This window comes from Sciurus carolinensis, chromosome 12 (genome assembly GCF_902686445.1).
Source record: "Sciurus carolinensis chromosome 12, mSciCar1.2, whole genome shotgun sequence".
NCBI classification, from domain to species: Eukaryota; Metazoa; Chordata; class Mammalia; order Rodentia; family Sciuridae; genus Sciurus; species Sciurus carolinensis.
The window spans coordinates 78,702,894-78,725,395 of NC_062224.1; the positions used below are offsets into that span (position 1 = coordinate 78,702,894).

General features: G+C 43.5%; 2 protein-coding genes across 8 annotated transcripts in view; both read left to right on the forward strand.

The window, feature by feature from the left end:
• Positions 1–1,647: 1,647 nt before the first annotated feature.
• On the forward strand, positions 1,648–18,592 carry Irf6 (interferon regulatory factor 6). 3 transcript variants are annotated; one of them, XM_047521164.1, is made up of 9 exons: positions 1,648–1,671; positions 5,545–5,634; positions 6,168–6,344; positions 10,991–11,195; positions 12,219–12,347; positions 14,392–14,565; positions 15,578–15,970; positions 16,910–17,028; positions 17,838–18,592. In XM_047521164.1, the coding sequence occupies exons 3-9, from the start codon at positions 6,171–6,173 to the stop codon at positions 18,060–18,062; spliced, it is 1,419 nt and encodes a 472-aa protein (XP_047377120.1). In that variant the 5' UTR covers positions 1,648–1,671; positions 5,545–5,634; positions 6,168–6,170; the 3' UTR covers positions 18,063–18,592. The 3 variants fall into 3 exon arrangements, with proteins under 3 accessions (XP_047377120.1, XP_047377119.1, XP_047377118.1); XM_047521163.1 differs by lacking the exon at positions 1,648–1,671 and adding an exon at positions 1,678–1,880; XM_047521162.1 differs by lacking the exon at positions 1,648–1,671 and adding an exon at positions 1,678–1,832.
• Positions 18,593–21,539: 2,947 nt separating this feature from the next.
• C12H1orf74 (chromosome 12 C1orf74 homolog) overlaps positions 21,540–22,502 on the forward strand; it is a 123,611-nt gene continuing 122,648 nt past the window's right edge. For 2 of the 5 annotated variants that reach the window (XR_007104413.1, XM_047521134.1), the window contains exon 1: positions 21,973–22,174. The gene's annotated coding sequence lies outside the window, so the exon portion shown is untranslated. The other 3 variants (XR_007104415.1, XR_007104414.1, XR_007104416.1) reach the window with 3 other exon arrangements.

Consider the following 22,502-nt stretch of genomic DNA (forward strand, 5'->3'; position numbering starts at 1 on the left):
CTCCTGAGTAGCTGGGATTATAGGTGTGTACCACAGCGCCAGACTTTCTCATTGTTCTTGAGATTCAAAATCCAAAATAGCCAGGCATAGTGGGTCACACCTGTAATCTCAAGGGATTTGTGAGGCTGGGGCAGGAGGATAGCAAGTTTGAGGCCAGCCTCACAACTGAAGTTGTGAGGGTCACACAGAGAAGTTAGCATGATCATGTCTTAAAAAATAAAAAGCCTGGCGATGTACTCCAGTGGTAAAGCACCCCTGGGTTTAAAGGTGTCATTAGAGTCTGCCCAGGGCTGTGGGGGGAGGATCTTTTTTAGGTCTCTCTCTGTGACTTGTAGAGCGCCATCTTCTCTCCATGTCTTTTTGCATTATATTCCCTCTAAGAATGTCTACCTCTGTGTCCAAATCTCTTCCTTTTATGAGGACATCAGTCATATTGGATTAGGGCTATCTTAATGACCTCATTTTAATTTGATTACCTCTGTAAGACCCTGTCTCCAAATAAGGTCACATTCTGAGATACTGGAGGTTAGAACTTCGACATTTGGAGGTGGGGCACAATCTAGCCCATAACACAACTCCTCCAGATTCTCCTTCATTACTTTAAACTCCCAAACCTAAGTGCCCTGCCCATGCCCCATCTCACCTGTGACAGTGCAAAGCTTGAGAATGGGAGGTTTGTTTCATTTACTGGTATATAACTGCCAGTAAGCATGTGCTCTATATGATGGGGAAGGTGAGAGAATGCTCATTAAGCAAACGGGACTTGAATTTCAAGAAATAACAAAGAGTGCCCTCTTATTCTGTGAAACACTGTCTATAGGTTTTTTTTTTTTTTTTTTTTTTTTTTTAAATCCTTACCCCCTAATAATTCCAAGTACTTAACATAGCACTTGATAAGTGCCAGATATGTCCCCTAGCACTTTATATGCAGTGATTTGTTGAATCCCCACAACATCCTTATGGGGAGGATTACTAACCTCATTCTACAGCTAAGAAATTGAGACCCAGAGAACTTCAGAAACTTTCGAGAATCTGTAGTACCTGATGGAGTTGGGGCTGGAACCCCAATAGTTGGCTCCAGAGGTTATGTTTTTAATCATTTTCTGATAGTGATTAGAAAAGGCAGGAATTATTATTTAATTGACTATGAGGAAACTGAAACCAAGAAACTAACTTATCCAGGGTCACACGTTAAGAGGCAGACAGTAAAGGCAGAATTCCAGTCTGGAAGGCACAGGACAGGGCCTAGTATCAGAGTCCCTTCCCCATAGTCAACTCCACGGGTAGTAGGGCCAATCTCTAAACCCTATTTGTGCTTAACTGTCTGCATACTTCTGGGTAATTATGGGGCATGAAGGTGGGGAGGCACCCTCTCAACTTAGATTTGACCTCCCAGTGGCTTCCAGTTCCCAGGACCACCAGCCCGGAGGCATAAAGGCGAGGCCTACATCTGGGACTTTTCTTAGCCCAGGTTAGAAGCTGGGAGTGGGCTGGGGAAGAGGCTGGGCGGGGTGGACAGCCCAGGAACTCAGGTATCATATTTCTCGCACGCTGCCAATCCCGAACGCCGGAGGGCGTGGCCACACCTGGAAGGCGTGCCCGACGGCGGAGGGGGCTGTGGCGTTCTGGGGCGAGGCGCTGACGTGAGCTCAGCGCACCTGGGCTGGGCAGGTAAGGGCTGGTGCGCGACTCTGAGAAGAATCCGCAGTCCCCACTTGCGCAGAGCCAGGTGCCACTGGGCCAAGCCGTCGAGAGGCACGGTGGCTACGGGTGATCTTAGCTGCGGATTTGATTCGGAGGGCCGTCAGCGTCGGGTAGCCAACTGAGGAAAGGTGGGGACGCCAACTTCTGGAGATCCCAGAGCGAGGGGAGACACGTCGGTGGGTGGAGAAGGGTTCCACTACGGAGTTTGTGTGGGTGGGAGAGCCTGCTTTGCTACCCACTGGGGCTGAGTGCCGGTTGCCCTCCTCCAGGTAGCTTTGGGGTCCTAGTTCCGCAGCGCTGCGTCCCCTCCTGGCTTCACACTGAAGTCCATTCCCTCCCGCGGAAATGGAATTCGCTGCCCTTGGCCCCCACCCACTCACCTCACCATCGGATCGCGCCAAGGTGCCCCCACCCTCCACTCCCCTTCTGTCTTAACTAACTTGGTCACTGGCCCCTGTGTCCCAGAGGGAACTTCCCAGGCGCGCCGGCCCTCGGTCCTGGTGGGTGTTTTGGGAAATTGGGAATCAGGGCGACCTGGAACTTTGGCCGGTTTGTTTTCCTTCCCTGCGTTTGTTTAGCACAGTCAGGCCTCTGCCCTGGGCCTGGGAGACACCCTTGGATTTCCAAGTAGCCAAACTAGGTGTTGGGGAGGGTGGCGCTAGGTGTGGCCGCTCGGGGGTGAGGCCCTCTGCCTGAAGGGGCTGGAGGCAGGTGTGGAGAAATGGGGAAAGTCTCCAAAGCCTGACTGGAAAGGAGGCCTGGGGTGCCACTCTTTATAGGGAGCCTACTTTATGGCTCCTACCCTGTTCTCTTGGTGGATGTCGAGAGTGAAAGCCAGGGAAGGGAGAGAGAGAAGTTGCTTCAACAAGAATTGAAGACGTTTAGGGTTAGATGTGTGTGTAAAACATGACTGTGCCACCAATATCCTGCATCCCTTTTGTCATCCCCCAATTTTAATCCTGCAAGAAGGAAGGGTGAATTATGCATACAGACCCAGGATTTTTCCCCAAGTAGGGCTAAATCTAATGGAGAGAAGCCTGGGGAACTCAGGACAGCATTTTAGTTTCATTCAGGAGGAAAGGAACAAGTGGGACTTCCCTGAAGATCTGTCTCCAAGAAATGTGGGTGTATTTTACTATGAGCAAAACTAATGACAACCAAATCTTGGCTTTGAGCTAGCAGTGCCCCTGGAAACTGGCCTAGTCAGGGGTTGTGAAGGTGGCGCTGATAGTTTTTATAGAGGTCGTGCCCCCTGGAACCAGGGTGCGAGAGAGGACAGTTAGTGCCCTGGGGAGGATGAAAGTGTCCCTGTTCTATGTTCACTGTGAGGGGAGAGGATGGGTGGCATCTTTGTCTTTTGGATGGCTAAATACCTGTTAGAGATACAAGCCTTGAATTTTGCTGTGATGGCAGATGAAGATACCAGGGCTGATTTTAATTAGGGTAAATTTGAGTGGCGAGAATGTTTAGAAAGAGAGCTCTGATTTAGGTGTGTTTGAGAATGGGTGTCACGCAATCTCCTCCCCACTCACTTTGTTGGTCCTTTGCGGAGGCTGAATTGTTGTTTTTGGTTTGTTCTCTTAGTGTGTAGAAGAAGATGGGAGGGTCTTGGAATGTAGGGTGCAGTAACTAGCTAGATTTGATACAGCTCACTCTGACTTAGGAGTGTTGGTTCTGGGGCCCAGATAATGCACAGAATTTTTCTGTTTCTTGGTTAACCCAGCTGTAAAATGGGAATAATACCACTTCTAGGATCCTGAGGAGAAAATCAGTCACACTAAGTAAAAGTACATGTAAAACTGAAAATCTTATGCAGATATGAAGAATCGTTATCATCTTTTGTAAGAAATGGTATGTTCCTGTAGTTAAAAAAAATACTACTGGTAGTTAAAAAAATTGAAATGTGTCATTATAGAAAAATGTAAATCATGTAGGAAAGTATAAAAAGTACCCGTAATTCATCATAAGGTAACCATTGTAAAAATCATGTTGCATTGGTATATTTGTTTCCCTTTTTCATGTTTGTGTGTATGTGCACTTGTGTAATAGTATCTTGTTACAAAGTGGAAATACTGCTAGATAATCAGTATTGTAAGATGCTCCCCTCCCAACTTTGAATTGTAAACCTTTCCCCAAATTCCATAAAAGTTCTTCTGACACTTTGTATTAATGGCTGTTTGTTATTGCAGCCTGAATATAAAACAGCCATTTCCGACTCTTGGCATTTTGGTTGTTTTCAGTTTTCTCTCTCTACCTGTTTTAAGAGTCTTAGTTACCAGATGGCAGGTGGGGGAGATCGTGCTGACTTTCAGAAGGTGGAGCGGGCTGGCATTGAGGGAGGAAGGGTACACGGAGGACAGGCTGGGGCTCTTTCCCATGAACTGAAGTGGGGTTGCTTAGGTATAGTCCCGTCTGGGGAGAACACTGAGAACCCAGGCTCTATATCTTCATCACTGATCTCTATGGGGGGGCTGCTCCTTCTTCCCCATCACTAGGTGCAGCTACTTATCATGGCTGGATTGCCTCATTTTTTTTTTCTTCATGGGCTATGGATCAACTACAATAAGATCTTCAAGTCCATGATCAGTCAAGAGGTGGATTTCATGTGTCTGATAGGCTCTGACACAGACTTACCAGTATTGCAATGGAAATTCTCAAAAGCTCCTTGCTAGACTGATTGGTTTTCAGTCCATTTCCTTATTCTCTTTTTTCCTTCCTTTGCCACATTCTCCTTTTAGTAGGGCTATGACTGGGGAGGAAAAGGTTGAACTTGCCCTTGGAGGAATATGCATTCCCTCCTGCTTACAAGGAGTACATGTACTCCACGGTTTAATGGCCTTGCATGCTGTCCTTAAAAACACCCTGTGCCAAGGTGAAGAATGGGGGCACTTGAACACTGCTTGCCAAGCTCACTTGCCCACTGTGAGCAGTGCTCCCCCGGGGGAAGGTTTCAGTTGCAGGACTTGGTAATTGGGTCAGAAGGCTCAGATGAGAGCAGTTCCTACCTTGCTCTTAAAGTGCCAGAGGCTGAGTTGGGTTTGGGTTCTTCATATTTGTTGGGAGTCTAATTGGGGATAGAAGTGGGATTGGGGTCACCCCTTATCTGAGTGGGAGCCTTCAGCCGACTCAACTGGTGTGGTTTCAGAACTGTGTTCTAGGTAGGGCTCTTTCTGGGTGTGAATGTCACTTCTTTTCAGGATGTTGTGGGGCTTGAGCAGTTCCAATGTGGATTTTTCTCAAAAATGGACATCTAATGAAAACATTGGGCTTCGTGTAATAACCAACACAGTGCTTGGCACACAGTAGTGGTTGAACAAATATTTGTTGAATGACGTTTTTTTTTTTTTTTTTTTTTTTTTTTTTTCCGGGCATCTATTTCTTAAGTAAAAGTAAAATAAAACCACCAAAAAGTCCAAACATAACATCCCAGGCAAATAATTCTCTAGTGACTGCTTTTTTCTTTGGGCACCCAATCCAGGCAGGCCTTTGTTTTCTGCTGAGTGCCGGCTGCTGCCGAATGTTATCTGTTGTGCCCCTGTATTTTTATGAGAATCAACTGCAGACTTTACCCAGGCTGGCGCCTCTAACTAATCGACTCACTCCAGCCTCTGTGGGGAGATAAACAGACCCAGGTGAAGAGGCTGTGCTAACCATTCAGGGCTTGTCCTGTGTCTGTTTCTTGTAGGCTAAAGTTAGGAACTGTGGGATTTGATTATTGTGGGGCTTTTGAGCTTTACCAGACTCAGTTTTGGGGAGGTGTTCTCAGAGACTTTGTCTCTACTGTTCCCGAACCTTCTCCTAGAGACCACTTTTTTTTTTTTGTTGTTGTTTTTGGTACAGAATTTTTGGGCAATCAGGAGAAAGAAAACTCAACCCAGCTCTTCAGATCCCCGTGAACAGACTGCCTGGACAGACTGCCTGCTCACCCATGTAAGTGAGGACTTTGGAATCCAGGACCCGCCCCCCCTCACCTACTGTCATCATGATGTGGACTTCTTACTGAAACATTCCCACTCATTTTCAGTTATTTCATTTGAAAAGAGAATATACTTCTTGCCTTGCTGTTTCCATAACTTTTTTCTTTCCTTCTCTTGAGGAGAAATTGAAAAGAGCAATTGCCCTTCTTTTCCAAAGCCCTTAGTACTTCAGGAAAGACTGTTCCAGCAGGGATGACATCACCTTTTTATTTTTCAGCTTCAGGATTTAAATAGAAGAAATGTGATCTACTTGCATGATAAGTCTGATTTGGCTAGAGCATGAAGTATAAATGGCTTTGGAATAAGAATCAAAAGAACCTTTTTACCTCTTTCCCACCTGGCACAGTTTATTCCCCTATTTAGTTTCTTTGCTGTAATCTAGTGAAACCGTAGCTCTAGCATACGGGAATGGTAGCTGGGAAAAGTTCCCAGTGACTGGCCTAATTCTCCTGCTCTCCCCATTTCTCATCTCCCCCCATCCCCCAGATCATGGCCCTCCATCCCCGCAGAGTCCGACTGAAGCCCTGGCTGGTGGCCCAGGTGGATAGTGGTCTCTACCCTGGACTTATCTGGCTACACAGAGACTCCAAACGCTTCCAGATTCCCTGGAAACATGCCACACGTCATAGCCCCCAGCAAGAGGAGGAAAATACCATTTTTAAGGTAAAGAACTTCTTTACCATCTGAGTTGAATTTTTTTTCCAGTTTTCTTAGAACTTCCTGGGTTGGTTTGTTTTCTTTGTCTGTTTTGGCACGGGGAATACACTAAATCCAAAACTGATGAAACAGGTTTATGATAGAGGTGCCCAAACTTAGCAGGCATGGTAATTCTTGGGGTATGTCTCTTTCCCATTGGTTGAAGGCATTTAATTCATATCCCAGTGGAGTTTAGGTAGGTTCAGCTAATCTGTAAGTGGTAGTACTGATGTGCTTAGGTCAGCCACTTTTCTTCATTCCTTCAGTGTGGGGATTTCAGCCACGTCCCACGTGGATGAGGGAAGGGTTAACTGTCGGAGGATGGTGGTGCCGGCAATAAATCAATTAATTACCAATCAACTTATCTAATCAATAAATATACAAGAGCCAATACTCTTTTCAAAAGGAAGGGGGTGTGACAGATCAGGCCATACCAGATCTGGTTTCCAACAAGATGGAGAACCCCCACCTTCACCTTTATTATACCTTTGTATAAATACAAAGGTAAAGGGGCCCGGACCAGGTGGGGCTTCTTCTGTGAGGAACAGGCTGGGGCAGAGTTAGGGAAGCCATTTGCTTAGGGAATTAGCACATCCTCAGACAGTGAGCCACTTTATACAGGGCCACTTGTTCCTCGGAGTTCTGAAACACTCCCATGACTGCCAGTTCCTGGGAGTCAGACCTCTGTATCCCATGGCTCATCCAAGTCTGATTCTGCTAGATATGGATGGCTCCCCACACTTCAGGGCTCTTGCCAGGAAGAGATGCTTGGGCCTGAGGATGGCTATTAGATCAGGACAGAACATGTGTGTCAGCAGGCCCCTCACATAGCCTGTAAGATGGGTATAGAGGGCCCTCAGGAAGTTATTCTTTTAATATTAGAATATATTGCCCATTTTCTTTATTTTTATAAAATTTTTTTTAGTTGTCAATGGATTTTTATTTTATTTATATGTGGTGCTGAGTATTGAACCTAGGGTCTCACACAGGCCAGGCAAGTGCTCTACCACTGAGCCACAACTCCAGCCCCTGCCCATATTCTTAACATTTCCTTAACAGTTAACATTAACATCTTCTTAACACATCTCCTTAAGAGTGATTAAGTACAAATATTTAATTCTTTAAATATGTTTTATTTTTTTGTGGTGCTGGAATTGAATCCAGGGCCTTGCACATGCAAAGCATACTCTCTCACAACTGAGCTACAGCTTAATTATGTTTTCTTAAATAAAAAAAAATAGCTCTGATATGATAGTCATTTTATTGAACTGAAAGCAAGATTTGATCACATGGCATTTTACAAAATTGAAGTGAAACCAAAGCTTGACTTCAGACAGAAATAGGTGGGCAGTAGGTTCCCTGTGGTTGTACTTCCAGGAGATGCACTTCCACTTCAGACCAACTTCTCCCTGCGCTCCCTTCCATCTCAGAAGTAGATTTCATTCCTGAAGTCCCAAGACTCAGAGAAGCAAGTTTGCCCTTTTTTTCCCTGTGAACTGGAAGGCAAAAGTGTAATCCAGTCCTGACTGTGGGCCCCTCAAGATTGATGTCCTAGCTTCTTGTGATACTGGCTCAGGAAATGGCAGAAAAGGTGGGGTCAGAGCTCAGTAGAAAGCTCCTAGTGATGTGTCCCCACCTGACTGGGTTATGCCAGGTGTAGAGAGGAGAGGCAGAGAGAAAACTGGGCTGTGGGTACTTAGAAGGAATGTAAATGAACACTCCTAATGTAGATATAAATAATAAAGAAGTGTTGGAGAAAACATTTGCAAACCCCCCCAGTTATTGAAGTTGGCATTGAGAAGGGGATTGGCCTGCCTTGGCCTCCCTTGTGGCCTTGGTCTGAAACTGGATCTACAACTGAAGTGTTCATTTGGTCATGGGGAAGAGGTTGGTTCCCGAAAGCCTCACTCATGAGGGTGATCTGCATGTTTAGGGAGTTGAGGAAAGCTCTGAGGAGTTTGTTTGGTTTTATTTGTATCACTGTGTCTGCAGAATGCTGAGGGAGGGCCTGGGAGGTCAGGAGAAGAGTAAGGGTGCTTTCACAGAGCCCAAGCTCTGATGCACCTTTGGTAAGACACAGAGGAGGCACTGGCATGCACTGGGTGCCTTTGTCTATGGTCTCATTTAATTCTCATGATACCCCCATAAGGGAGGTATTATCTGTATGTTGTAGATGCAGAAGCTGACTCTCTGAGGGTCTGACTAATTATGCCAAAATCACACAACCAGTATGTGACAGATCCAGGACTTGAACTCTAGTCCGTTCCTCTACCCCCTTCCTACTATAAGACTGCCTTTTCTAAGTTTTATGGAGAATTGGAATATCTGGCCTCAAATCATTTTATCATCAACTGCCCTTTCAGCAAGGCATGTAATCTCACTGGACTTCAGTTTCCCCATGTAATAAATTGGGTATGAAATCAGTCTTACCTGACTTGCAGGATTATTGTGAGAATTAAGTGAAAGAAAGTTTTGGAATGGATTTGTAAACCATCATAAAAATATAGAGATTATCTTCAGTTTAGAAAGAAAAATAAAGGCTGGGTACAGTGGTGCACACCTGTAATCCCAGTGATTCAGGAGGCTGAGACAGGAGGATTGCAAGTTTAAGATCAGCCTCAGCAACTTAGTGAGACCCTTAAGCAACTTAGCAAGACCCTGTCTCAAACTTAAACATAAAAAGGGCTGGGGATGTGGCTCAGTGGTAAAGTGCCTCTGGGTTTTTCAATACCCAGTTTAAAAAAAAAAAAAAAAAAGAAAGAAAGAAAGAAAGAAAGACAGATGGACCTATATAGAGATCAGAATTTCTCTAAAGCACAACTCAGGATGGGTTTGAACAAGTAATATTTATGAGTCACAAAGATTGCCACGTGTTACTTCATAGGACCATCTTTCTTGATTTTGAAAAGAGTACAGTCCTCTGCTGCATTAGACATGGATCCTTAGTGTCATCTGAGTAGGCCAGGAGGATGCTGTATGGTAAGCAGGAAGGTGGGGCTGTGGTTCTGAGTTAGTCTGGCTGCTCTCCATGGAGTGGCAGGGCTTTAGGGAACCACAGAAATTCGCAGGCTTCTGCCAAAATCTGCACAGCCTGAATTGGCTGGGTGGGACCAGAGTGAGCAAGAACGTGGAGGATCAAACAAACAGAAGGGAAAATATGGGGAGACAGCAGCCAGGTACAGCAAGTAACTGCAGATGTGTCTCCCAGACACTAGGGACCAGTGAAGTTGAAATCACCTAGGGGATCAGATGAAATGGAGCAGCAGTTAAGCCTCTAGTTCCTGCTAAGCCACTGATGTAGGAACCCAAGCCTGAGAAGATGGTAAGAGGAAGTGAGTCTGAATTGGAAGAGAAGGAAGAGGGTTTAGATTAGCTCTGGAAAGAATCTTCCTTGTGACTACCGGTAGGGGGCGTGATTGAGGGAAATCAAAGAGTTCCAGAATAGGGTAGTAAAATTCAGTTTCAGCTTTAGGAAGAAGTCTGTGTTCAGAACCAGAGACAGAGATGTTGGGTTTGCACAAGTGGTATGCCCTTTCAGCTTGAAAAGTTAATGTGTGCTTCATATGTTGATTTTATCTAATGACATTTCCTTATTCTGCATCAGAAGATGTCACACTCCTGAAGACAGCTTAGACATCAGAGTGTATGTTAGCAACCAGGGAGAGTGGGTATCCAGTGAGTGGAAACTTAATTGCCTGTGAGACTTGGATAGGTTTCTACTACCTGCTTTGTTTCTAAGGAACTTGGTCTATAGGCCAAGCAGCCTGTTTTTTCCTTTTCCTCAATGGGGAGGCTACCTTGTTTCTCTTATCTACGGATGCTGCTGCAAGTTCCCCTATTTGAAACCAGAGAGGAGGAGTCAAAGTGGTTTTATCTCATGCCACCAGCCATCAGTGTGGCTGGTGGCATGAGGTTTCCAATGCAGTAGGAGTTTGGGAATAGGGAAAGATGAGAAGAATGGGTTTATTAGCATTTTCAGTCCTTGGCCACGTGGGGCAAACTGATCCCCCATAGTGTGCTTCCTGTCCTCCTAAAGGCACTGGGTTTCTACAGTTCTTTATGCATAGATTAAAGACTGAAGGAAAGGGCTGGGGAGAAATCTCAGCTGGTAGCGTGTTTGCCTCGCAAGCACAAGGCCCTGAGTTCGATCCCCAGTACCGCAAAAAAAAAAAAAAAAAAAAAAAAGACTGAAGGGAGGGGACCAGTCAGACAAATTCTTTTTATCTGCCACTCCTCTTTGTTGTACATATTCCTATATAAGCAACCCATAACAAAAACAGTTAAAAGAAAGAAGAAAAAAAGATTTGACTCAGACTTTTTATTATTTTCAACCCTTCATTTTAGCATTGTTGTCTTGACAGGTGCTGGTACTGGGCTTGAGATAAAGTTCCTCCTCTCAAAAGATTGTGTTTGCACATAGCTTATTTCCCTTTGACCCTGCCCCTCCTGGTCCTAAGGGCAATGTTACCTGCTGCAATCTCTGTAAAATGGGGATAAGACTGTGGGACACTCACCCAGGTGTGTGTGTGTGTGTGTGTGTCTATATGAGAAGGGGTGAGCATGCACTGCTCCCAGGCAATAGTAGGCACTCACTGCAGTTTCCTGTTCCTCAGGCCTGGGCTGTAGAAACGGGGAAGTACCAGGAAGGGGTGGATGACCCTGACCCAGCTAAATGGAAGGCCCAGCTCCGCTGTGCTCTCAATAAGAGCAGGGAATTCAACCTGATGTATGATGGTACCAAGGAGGTGCCTATGAACCCAGTGAAGATATATCAAGTTTGTGACATCCCTCAGCCCCAGGGTTCGATCATTAACCCAGGTAAGGTCCAAGGTGCTGGGGAGAAGGTGGGCCATATGCCAGGTTGTGGAATTGACTCTTAAAGAGATAGTCAAATCAAAAACAGTCTGATTTTCACAGTTTTAGACTGGTAAAACATGAAGACCTTTCTGTAGGAAGGCCCCAGAGAGCAAATGGTGTATATTCAGTAATGTGTTCTTGCTCGTATAGGGGAATGGTTATTGCCTGCATTGTTAGAGCGTGAGAAGGTAGACAGAGTATAGAGTTCTGCTGTAAAAATAGCCTCTCTTGGGACTTGAGAGGTCAGGTTGTTTTGTAGGAGGAGGAATTAGAGCCTAGAAGGTTTGAGTTCTAAACTTCACTCTTATCACTTCACCTGTTGTGGGACTTGAATCAAGTCATTGGGCCTCTTCAGCTCTAAATTGTGGGATCTCAACTTGCTTATTTCAAAGACTATTGTAAGAATCAATTGATATGACATGTAAAAGGTATTAAGTTCTTTAGAAATGTTGGATGAGTGATCATTTAATTTGTAGGATACTTTTACTAAGAGAAAAACACCTGATACTCCTATTTACTCAATGCTTACTGAAGAATGAGAGTCAGAAAATTTAGACATGTAGTACAGTGAATCCAGGGAGGCCCCACCATAAGATAAGAGTCTCTGCCTTATATGAAGCTCAGAAGGGTGGAGAGTTGGTGTCCTTAAGTTCTTAAAAGGGGTACCTGTGTATAGGAAGCTAGAGGTAGCAATGCTAATGTGCAGAGATTAATGTTTAAGAGAAGGGAACAGGATATGCAGCTTTTGGATAGGAGAAGAGAAGAGGGCTTGTATTAGGACCTGTAGGAATATTTGGAACTGGGAGTTAATATATCATTGGTTCCCATTTTTTTTTTTTTAGTTAGGGCATTGAGAGTGCATGCTAATCCTGAGGAGACTCTGTGCTCTCGGTGCTAGTAGTCCCTAGCTTAGGTGGTGGGTCAACTGCAGCGATGACAATTCAACTTGAAGCACTCACCTATGGGCATATGTGTTATGGGTAGGATCTACAGGGTCTGCTCCCTGGGATGAGAAGGATAATGATGTGGATGAAGAAGATGAAGAAGATGAACTTGATCAGTCTCAGCACCATGTTCCTATCCAGGACACCTTCCCCTTCCTGAACATCAATGGTCAGTGGACTGGTGGGTGGTACAAAGGGATGAGGAGGATGTAAGGGATTTTGGCCTTGAAACTGCTGACCCCTTGGCTACTCCTACCTTGGGAGCAGTCATTGGGCCCTGCGGTCAGACTGCTGGTCTGTGAGCAAGCAGGAGTCACAGGAAAGGGAACTCTACTAGCTCAATTATTTCAGTGTAATGAAGTGGGTTCTAGGCATAGAGGACATCTAATTCAAGGAAATTAAAAAACAAAACAAAACAAAACTCATTCCAGATCTCATATGCAAACATATCAGTGGTTATAAATTCTGCCTATTTTTTTTCAGGGCAAGCACAGATATCATTTTTATGAATTGTAGGAAAACTCTTCCATTATTTCCTTTGGTTTAAATTCTGTATCACTTCCTCCACAGGGAGTACTCTACTCAGGCTATATCATGGAAAACTTGCTATTTTTAATAGTGCTGTTACTAGACTCTGATGGGATTTATCTGCAAGAAACCTTTCTTTTGTGGATTTTGAAATTCAGCTCCCCAGAAAAAATTAGTTGAGAGGTTGGGAAGTCACTATGTAACCCCACACATTCTGAAGATACACTCAAACACAAGTTGAATTGTTCTTCTGCAATATCTTTACTTCATCTGTCCACTGAAGTGCTCTGAGCTAAATGATTTACATCCTGTTCAGCTTTTTACCATATTCTTAGTACCACGTGGATGTCATGGGTCACTTGAAATGACTGCCACCTAAAAAACAGTATATCAAGATGTTTTCTTAAGGATTTGGGGGTCTTTATCTTTGAGAACCAGGAATGACACTTGTTGTCTGTCCACTGTCCCCCCTTCATTTATCCTGCCATTTAGATTTTTGTAGCCAAGTGATGAGTAAATAAAAATTTCATGGAAATCTTCTAGGTCAGTATTGCCACATGCTACATTCCCACTTAGAGAAATTTTAAGAGTTGGACATCTGGAAATGCAGATTTCCCCCAAATTCTTGGCTGACTTATTCTGTTATTCTCACCCCTTAAAAGGATGAAACCAGTTATTCCAGGATCCTGATTTCCTATTTCTGCTCATATTTTATTAAAGTTAATGTGTGTCTTTATGTTTTGGGCTGCCTTATATTCTTTTTGGAAAGGTGTGGATTATATATTAAAAACAAAAATGTGAATTGGATACATAGATTTAACTACACTTGAACAAAGAGGGTCAAAGAAACATTAACCTCTGTGATTTCAGAGCTGTTGGGGCAGAGGAAGAAGAATTATTGAAGAATAGATGCCTAAGAGGTGAGGCTAGGAGGAGAAATCTTAGACTTTGGAGCAAGCCAACTTTGACAGTAGCAGGGACATAGGATTAGGGTTTTCACTCTTTTTAAAGATTTAATTGAGTACATTTGAATAAATATTACTTTCACATGGTTTAAAATTCATAATTGTACAATAAGATAATCAATGAAAAGTTTTGTTCTATTCTCTCCTGAACCTTCCAGTTCTTTCCCTGGAGAAGACAGATCTATGTTCTTGAGTATCCTTCCAGACCTTTTTTTAAATATACTTTTAATTTTTTTTTTGTTCTTTTTAGTCTTCCAGATATTTTATACATGTAAAAATATTTGTTGGTTTTAATAGAATTTCTATACATTAATATTTACTTGAAGCTAATTGGCTAATTAAGTTCACTTTATGGAAGACAACAAGCTTCTACGTAATTGCTGGAACCAAACTTTACTGCAGAGCATCTCACACTCAGGCCCTTTCTAATTTAATGCCCCCTCGATTTCCTGAGATAAATCACTGTCTCTGTTAACCTTTGGCAAATATAAGTTTTTTAAAACTGAGTTTATGGGGGAAATAATATGATTAGGAAGCAGGCAGGGGTTGGGGAATCTTACCTTGTATTGTGAGTTATGGGACTAATTGGGCTGGGAGATCACACTAGATCATGTTTAAGTGTTTGATTCTTGTCTGTGTCTTGTTAGTTCTTAGAGTCTCAGAGCAGGTAATGTTCATGTGTGCTGCCCCTGCCTGCTCACCCACATCCTTCTGTTCTAGGTTCTCCCATGGCACCAGCTAGTGTAGGCAACTGCAGTGTGGGCAACTGCAGTGTGGGCAACTGTAGCCCTGAAGCGGTATGGCCCAAAACAGAACCTCTGGAGATGGAAGTGCCCCAGGCACCCATTCAGCCCTTCTATAGCTCTCCAGAGCTGTGGATCAGCTCTCTCCCAAGTAAGTGAGCTCTGATCTTTCTGGGTCTTCATCTCTTACAATAATCCCTTTCCTATTGCACCTTCTGCTTCCATTTCTTTGCAACGTAGAGAGTAGTTACCTGCCCCACAGGTGCCCCTGTGTCTGTTTCCTGACTGTCAGATGAGTCACTAGGGAAGAAAAGAAACATTGCCCCATGTCTGGTTGCCCAAGGGGGTGCTCTGATTGGTTACACCTCCAGTTTACTCACCTCTTAGGTGGGTAGGAGGCCTGAGTTTATTAGTCTGACTAGGGGATTTGTGAAAAAAACCAGTTGTGGGATAGGAAGGTTAATGGCCGTGGATATGGTCAAGGAGGTTCTTGATTTTGAGGGGGCTTTAGTGGTATTTCTGAATTTGGTACAAATTTATCTTAAACATCTATGTCATTACCCTGATCTCCCTTTCACACTACATTTAGGTGTGAGAGCAAATATTTTGTCCAAGGGGCTAAGTAACTTTGATAAGGCCTATTGGGTGTAATGAAGACATACCCAGTAAAAGTTTACTTTGAAGTGCACTGTGCTTTTGGGATATATTAGAACAGATCCAGTATACACTCACATGTGATTTCCAGAAAGATGGTTGGGTATTATTTTTGTTCTTCTAGCTTCTTTAAACAATGAGCCAAAAATTAAACACAAACCAGACACCTTACTTTTTTAAGTCCTTCCAATGCTTATTGGTGTGGAGATTCAGTCAGTGAATATGGGATACCAAGAACTCAGCACTTTGGTGAAATTCTAGCCCTTAGGAGTGGTGATTGACCAGAGACAGTATAGATAGGCATTAAACACTTTGTTTCAAGGCAAACTTTTGTGTGAATATTCTAGGGATATGTTGACATCTCCCTTTATTTCAGGAAGAATAACTGTGGCAATGGCCTTCCTGAGTGCCATTTGAAAGGTGGCTTGATAATGATGGACTTGCATGAATTAGGGATAGACAGGCAGAGAAGTGGAGCAGAACTCTCATTGTCATCTCTCACCTTGCAGTGACTGACCTGGACATCAAGTTTCAGTACCGTGGGAAGGAATATGGGCAGACCATGACAGTGAGCAACCCTCAGGGTTGTCGGCTCTTTTATGGGGACCTGGGTCCCATGCCTGACCAGGAGGAGCTCTTTGGTCCTGTCAGTCTGGAGCAGGTCAAATTCCCAGGTCCAGAACATATCACCAATGAGAAGCAGAAGCTGTTCACCAGCAAGCTGCTAGACGTCATGGACAGAGGACTGATCCTGGAGGTCAGCGGTCATGCCATTTATGCCATAAGGCTGTGCCAGTGTAAGGTGTACTGGTCTGGGCCATGTGCCCCATCACTCGTTGCTCCCAACCTGATTGAGAGACAAAAGAAGGTCAAGCTATTTTGTTTGGAAACGTTCTTGAGTGGTGAGTTTTTTCCAGAAGTTTGATGATCGGAACTGCTCTCTGGATGTTTTATCTTCCTTTCTTTTATTTTCCCTCCTTTCCTGACTCAGCAGTGATCTTAATCAAAAATTTCTTCTGGTGGAGGTCCAGGGAGAAGAGAACCTAGATTCTGAAAATGAAAGTGACCTCGGCATGAGGAAGGGAAATCCACTAGAAGGCAATTTACTTGCAAGCTATTTGTAGACTGGTTGTGGCTCCTTCAGTGGCAGGAGGAAGATAGTATTGTCATAAATCCCTGAATGCTACTAGCTTTTATTCAACTTGAGAAGGTAGCCTTGTTCATCCTAGTCAGGAAAATATATACTATTTGCTTTTGAGGAATATTTGGTGAATTGAAACAGATAATTTTAGGAAGAGAATTAAGATGTGAATTTCACAATGTGTTTTGAACCCCAAGACTAGATCAACTACATCCAATAGAACCCTCTGAAATGATTGGAATATTCTATATTAGTGTTGTCCAGTATGGTAGCTGCTAGCCACATGTGGCCATTGAGCATGAAAGTGTGACTAAGGTGGTGATGGGACTATTTCCTTTCCTTATTTATTTATTTTTTTTTGTACCAGAGATGGATCCCAAGGGCACTTAATCACTGAGCCACATTTCCAGCCCTTTTTTATTTTTTATTTTGAGACAGATTCTCACTAAGTTGCTCAGAGCCTTGCTAAGTTGCTGAGGTTGACCTTGAACTTGTGACCCTCCTGCCTCAGCCTCCAGAGTGGAGCGCTGGGATTACAGGCATGTGCCACTATGTCTGGCTATGGGACTATAGACTTTTAATTAATTTAAAATTAATTGCCACATGTAGCTAGTGGCTAAGGGGCAGCATGAAAGATGGTATTTCCTGAATGGTTATGGACTGACCTAGTATATCAAACTTGTTCTTCTACCTTCTGCAGATCTCATTGCCCACCAGAAAGGACAGATAGAGAAGCAGCCACCATTTGAGATCTACTTATGCTTTGGGGAAGAATGGCCAGACGGGAAACCCCTGGAAAGGAAACTCATCTTGGTTCAGGTGAGGAAACAAGGAGATAAGATAAGAAGAAAATAATTCTTCTTTTTGCCAATGCTTTAGCCCCCAGGTTTGAGTTGAGTCCTGATTAAGCAACCATCAGCCTGCATGAATTTTTATCCCATAAGATAGGGTAGCAGATTCAGGCTTTGTGCAGTATAACCAACCTGGAAAAGGTGAGTTTCTTAAAATGGGTTATTGATTTAGCAAAGACCTTATTTTTCATTCTCTTATGATGTTAGAATCTTACTGAGACCTTATAAGATATGACTCTTGCCAGCTTTTCTTAGAAAAATCTTTTGAGTTGTTTTTAAGAATGTAACCTTATTCTAGGAGTGGCAGCAAGGACACTTGGGGTTGGGCCCAGGGTTGTGCAATGAAGCTGGCAATAGATGGCATTTGGTCTTGCTAAGTAAGCAGTCATTTATTTAGGCATGTGATGTGATGCTACATTTAAATGCTTTACTTTCAACTGAACCAACTTCTACAGTGAAACTTGGCAGATGGTCTGGAGAGATGAAGGTATATCCATAGCTGGACATTGCAGTAGGTACTTCCCCAGAGACTTCTTGGTTCTTCCTTCAATCTTGGGTCCCTCCTGCTATTTAAAAATACCTTTTCAAGTTTGGCATGGTAGCACACATTTGTAATCCCAGAGAGTCAGAGACCTGAGGCTGGAGATAACAAGACCCTCTTAAAAAAAAGGTGCGGGGGTGCGATCCCTGGGTTCAATCTCCAGTGCCAATAACAAACAAACAGATAAAAATTACCTTGATCTCACTGGATACTTGTGTGCTTTGTGTCCTGAACAGGTCATTCCGGTGGTGGCTCGGATGATCTATGAGATGTTTTCTGGTGATTTCACACGATCCTTTGACAGTGGCAGTGTTCGCCTGCAGATCTCGACTCCAGACATCAAAGATAACATTGTTGCTCAGCTGAAGCAACTGTATCGCATCCTTCAAACCCAAGAGAGCTGGCAGCCCATGCAGCCCACTCCCAGCATGCAACTCCCCCCTGCTCTGCCTTCCCAGTAATCATGAATGCCATCTTCTCCCTCCCTCCCTCTCTCTCTCTCTCTCTTTTTTTACAACATTGTACATATGTGGTGTTCTTTTTTTTCAATTTAAAAAAATATTTAGATCTAACCAGCTTTTAAAATCTTTTTCTTTTAACAATGTTAGAATTCTGAGACTTTTCAAATATACCTAGCTTTTAAAGTTGATTTAATTTATGGAAAAAAGTCACTGCTCAAATTTCCTTTTCTTCTTAAAAACATCAGATGGTAGAAGGAAATTTAGTCCGGGAGTGTGGACACCAGTGTTCTAGCTGTAGCTTTGCTTCCAATGTGACCTTGAACAAGTCATTTAACTTCTGGGCTTCAAATTTATCACTTGTAAATAAATCAGAATTGGACCGATGCCCAGAATTATGTTCAGTTTTAAAACTCTGACTCAGGTACTGTATTCTACTTGTACAAGGCAAAACTGCCTGGATCAGAACCTGCCTGCATTGTTCATGTACCACATTTTTTTCTTGCTTTCATTAAAGTTCCCTCAAGCACTGATCTGTCCAGGATTGAGCTCTGTTTGACCTGTTCTGCTAGTACAGTAAGCTGGCTCCCTGATGGGGGAAGTAAGAGGGAGAGGAGCTAACTGGTTGCTTAGGAACCAAGCTGGATATCTAAATAGAAATGGGTGCCAAAGTCTGAAAGTCACCTGGCCTGTGGAGTTAAAGCTCATAAAATGAGCTTCTAAAAGGAAGCTAATGACACAGAAAGCCTATGGATTCTGTGAAAGAATGGGTTGTCTGGTGTTCACCTTGTCACCACTCAGATACCACCTTGTGTGTGTGAGAGATGAGCACAGGTGACTCAGTGGTAGACTTCAGAGGCAGGAACTCTCTTTTTCTTGTTTCCTTTTCTGGGGAAAGCCTGGGAATGAGCTGGCCATCTAGGATATATTCCTCTGACTCTAAAAGGGCCTGTTCTTGTTTGGACACTTTTAAGAGTCTTACTGTCATTTGGATTTTTGGTGTTGGAAAAAAATGAGATGTTGGGTGTGCTAAGGCCAGGGTGAAGAAGGGCTGGGCAGCACTCTTCTGGAATAGACTCACCTAACACAAACCTGCTCATCTTCCTTACTAGGGCAGGTATCTGGGTGTGATCAATGAAGGTGAAGAGTGAACACTGCAGCTATATCATGAACTGTCTTCCCTAGTAATCTTTGCTTAGCCCCTGACCATTCTAAGAAGAAATTATACATGATTTAAACTCCAATACCTAGTAGAAAACAAGGTGGTAGTCGCTAGTTGTGGGTCCCAGTTCACTTGAATACTGGTGTCTATTTGTGTCAAGTCATAGTAAGGAAGCCCATGTGTCACCAGTAAACTAAACCACCTCCTACTTTTCAAATAACCAAAAGTTGTGCTAGCTTTATTTAGAGAAATTAAAAGCTCAACTTAATCAAAGGTGACAGTGGTAGTTATTTAAAATACTTAAACCTTGATTTAGGGTCCTTAAGAGACTTAATGAAATCTGGTATTTTTCAAAGCATGACCAAGAGAAATCTGGGTAAAGATCAAGTGCTCACAGGGAAGAGTTGGGCTTTTAGAAACCAGGAATCATGCAAGAAATAAAATCATTGCGTTTTTTGGTCATTTTGTTGAGTAGGTGAAGTGAGAGATTTGGTTCTGATGTTTGGCTGTCTTATCTCTACCTGGGAAAGAAAAGTTAAAAAGATAGCCATTTTAAGTAATTTGGGAGGGCAATGTTGAATATGGGGTGGTTCCTTTCCCTTCTTTTGTAGAATGCTAACAGCCAGGATGTCTATCTAGATGGGAGGCTAGAGATGTGAGCTGGTAAAGAATGTTGAAAATAAGTGTTCTGAAGTGTCAAGAAGGACCAAACTTTTTAGTACGTGATTGCAATGAAAAGTTTATGAATGTGTCAAAGGGATGGATGAATGGTTTTATGTGATTTTAACTAGATAGCCTGGTTTCTTGTTTTAAATCTTTTTCAGGATCCTGGGAAAATACATCCTGGGATCTTCTCTCAGCACCTCCAGTCCTCTTTTTCTGGTTTTGATAGATACCAGATGTCTTTCATTTATTGGGGACTCAGTCTGCTGTCTGCTGGTTACACCACTCACTCTGGAGCATCTTTTACTGCCTTGTCTTCACCTTGCTTAAGCCTGGGAAGGGAGTTAGACTGTCAGTTCTCACTTTTTCTCACTGTGTACCCCACCACACTAGTTTAATTCAAAGTTGAAAAGAAACCACTGTAGTGAATTGGGAGGGAAAGTGCTGGATTTGGGTTGGTCTGTTCCCTCTATAATTAGGTCCTTGGTTATATGTTCCCATAGCACCCTAAACTTTCTCTTTCAGAATAATCATGTCCCTTGTAATTGTTAAGCATGCATCCTGCTTGACTACAAACTTGTTGAAGGGGAAGATTGTCTTGGATTTTGCTGTCAGCCTTAGAACAGTGTCTGATACAGTGTGTTCTCAAATATTTTTTGCTATAATAAATGAATGAGCGAAATAAGCCTTCCATTTTTGGGATTTACTGCTAGCCACCATGAGTAAATAAAATAAATATAAGGAGGAAAAAGATTCTAAAATTAGAGGACTAGTTATATCATTTTCTAGTCTCTGCTTCTGATTCCCTCTGTGCTAAGAACCAGTTAGGCTGGCAACCCCTACAAGCTGGTCCTTCACCAAGATAGAGCCAGGAATGTAAACCTCTAGTACACAGGCACCTGCAGCTCCTTTGTCTCTATCTTACTGCCCATAAATTTGGGTCATTTCCTCAGATACTTTGGTTTTCTCAAGAAAATGTTTCCTTTCTTGGGATGGGTCAAATCTCTGTCAAATAAAACTTTTTCTTAGTAATAACCTGATTGAAAAACCTCTGGATCTTCTCTTCTCATTGAACCCAGGGGCACTTCACCACTGAGATACATCCCCAGTCCATTTTACTTTTTATTTGGGGACAGGGTTTGGAAAAGTTGCTGAGGTTAGCCTTGAACTTGTGGTCCTCCTGCCTCAGTTTCCTGAATAGTTGGAGTCATAGGCATATGCCACAGTTCCCAGCTTCACATCTCATTTGAAATCATCAAACAGGATTCCTAGGACTTGTGCTCTATGAAGGTGGCGGGTTTTATCTGTTTTGTACAATGTAATACCTTTGAAGCCTAGGAGTATGCCTAGTACATATTTATTCAGTACATCCTGTCTAGAGATATTTGATCCTTGGAACTCACCTATCAAATTTGATTTAGGGAAGTAAAAGTTAAAAAAAAAAAAAAAAAAAAAAGAAACCTTACAGCTCCACTCACGACTAAGGATATTCTGCAAAACGTCTGTTGGACTTGAGACATAGTCCATCTGTTAGAAAACGTGGATTTACCCAGATCCAAAGGAGGTTTATTCTCTTTTCCATAATTTTTACTGGTGCATTATGGTTGTACACATGGTAGGGATTTCTTGTTACATATTCGTACATGCACACAATACAGCAATATAATTTGGCCACTATCATTCACCAGTTTTTCCCCTTTCCCTTCTCTCCTCCTCCCCTTGGCCCCTCCACTTGTCTCCACAAGGGAAGATAGTGTTCTGTGTCCTGTCTAGCTTCCCAGTCAAGCGGGCCATCGGACTGCATAACACAAATAGAGCACACCAGGAAGCAAAGGACAGCTGCTCACAGCAAGTTGGAACAGGTGCCTGCATCTTTAGTCCACTTCCGCCCCTCCCAGTTCCTGGTATATGGGCGGGGCGGGTTCTGCCGGCCGGAAGGGGCGTGCCGAAGGCGGCCCCTACTTATGCCCTGCCAGTGGTTCTAACGTGAGGAGCTGGAGCGGACTGGATGACATCACCGGAAAGGGGTGAAGCGGGCGGGGCTTGAGTGGGTGCGCGTGCGCAAAAGGATGTTTTCGCCGGCCTGAAGCGGAGCGGGTTGCAAGGGTTCTTGCACTGGCGGGATTTCTAATATTGTGGCGGGTTGCGGAGAACTAGCCACCTTCCCGGCAGCGGGCAGGAAGCCGGAAGGGGTCCCTGAGCCCGCGAACCTGCAGCGGAAGTGGAAGTGTAACGTTTGTGAGGGAGACAGCTACCTCATTTAACAAGTCACTGTAATCTCAGATGTGTGGTATGTGGGTTGGAGCCCATCTTCCCAGAGTCCTTGGATAACTTCCAGAAGGGAAAGGCAGGGTCAACAAAAGTTAAAACAACCTTCGTGCAGTTCTAACCGATTTCATTGATTTATTTTTATGTCTCAGGGTAAGGTGGTGGTTTAGTCCACGTTCTAGTGTAATCAGCTATTCTTGTGAAGAGAAGGGGAAGTTGGGAGTAAAAGAGTACATTTGGAATCGAGAGCTCTGTCCCAGAAGGGTAGTTTTGGGTGAAATGTGTTGAGTTTTGCCAGAGACTGTCTTGCCTCTTCTCTGACCTGAATTCCCTAAAGTTAGATTCAGAGA

Coding starts and splice junctions, on each gene's coding strand:
- Irf6 (XM_047521164.1), top strand. CDS start 6,171: ATGGCCCTCCATCCCCGCAGAGTCCGACTGAAGCCCTGGCTGGTGGCC. Junction 6,345..10,990: donor AGGAAAATACCATTTTTAAG/GTAAAGAACTTC, acceptor CCTGTTCCTCAG/GCCTGGGCTGTAGAAACGGG. Junction 15,971..16,909: donor TTTGGAAACGTTCTTGAGTG/GTGAGTTTTTTC, acceptor TACCTTCTGCAG/ATCTCATTGCCCACCAGAAA.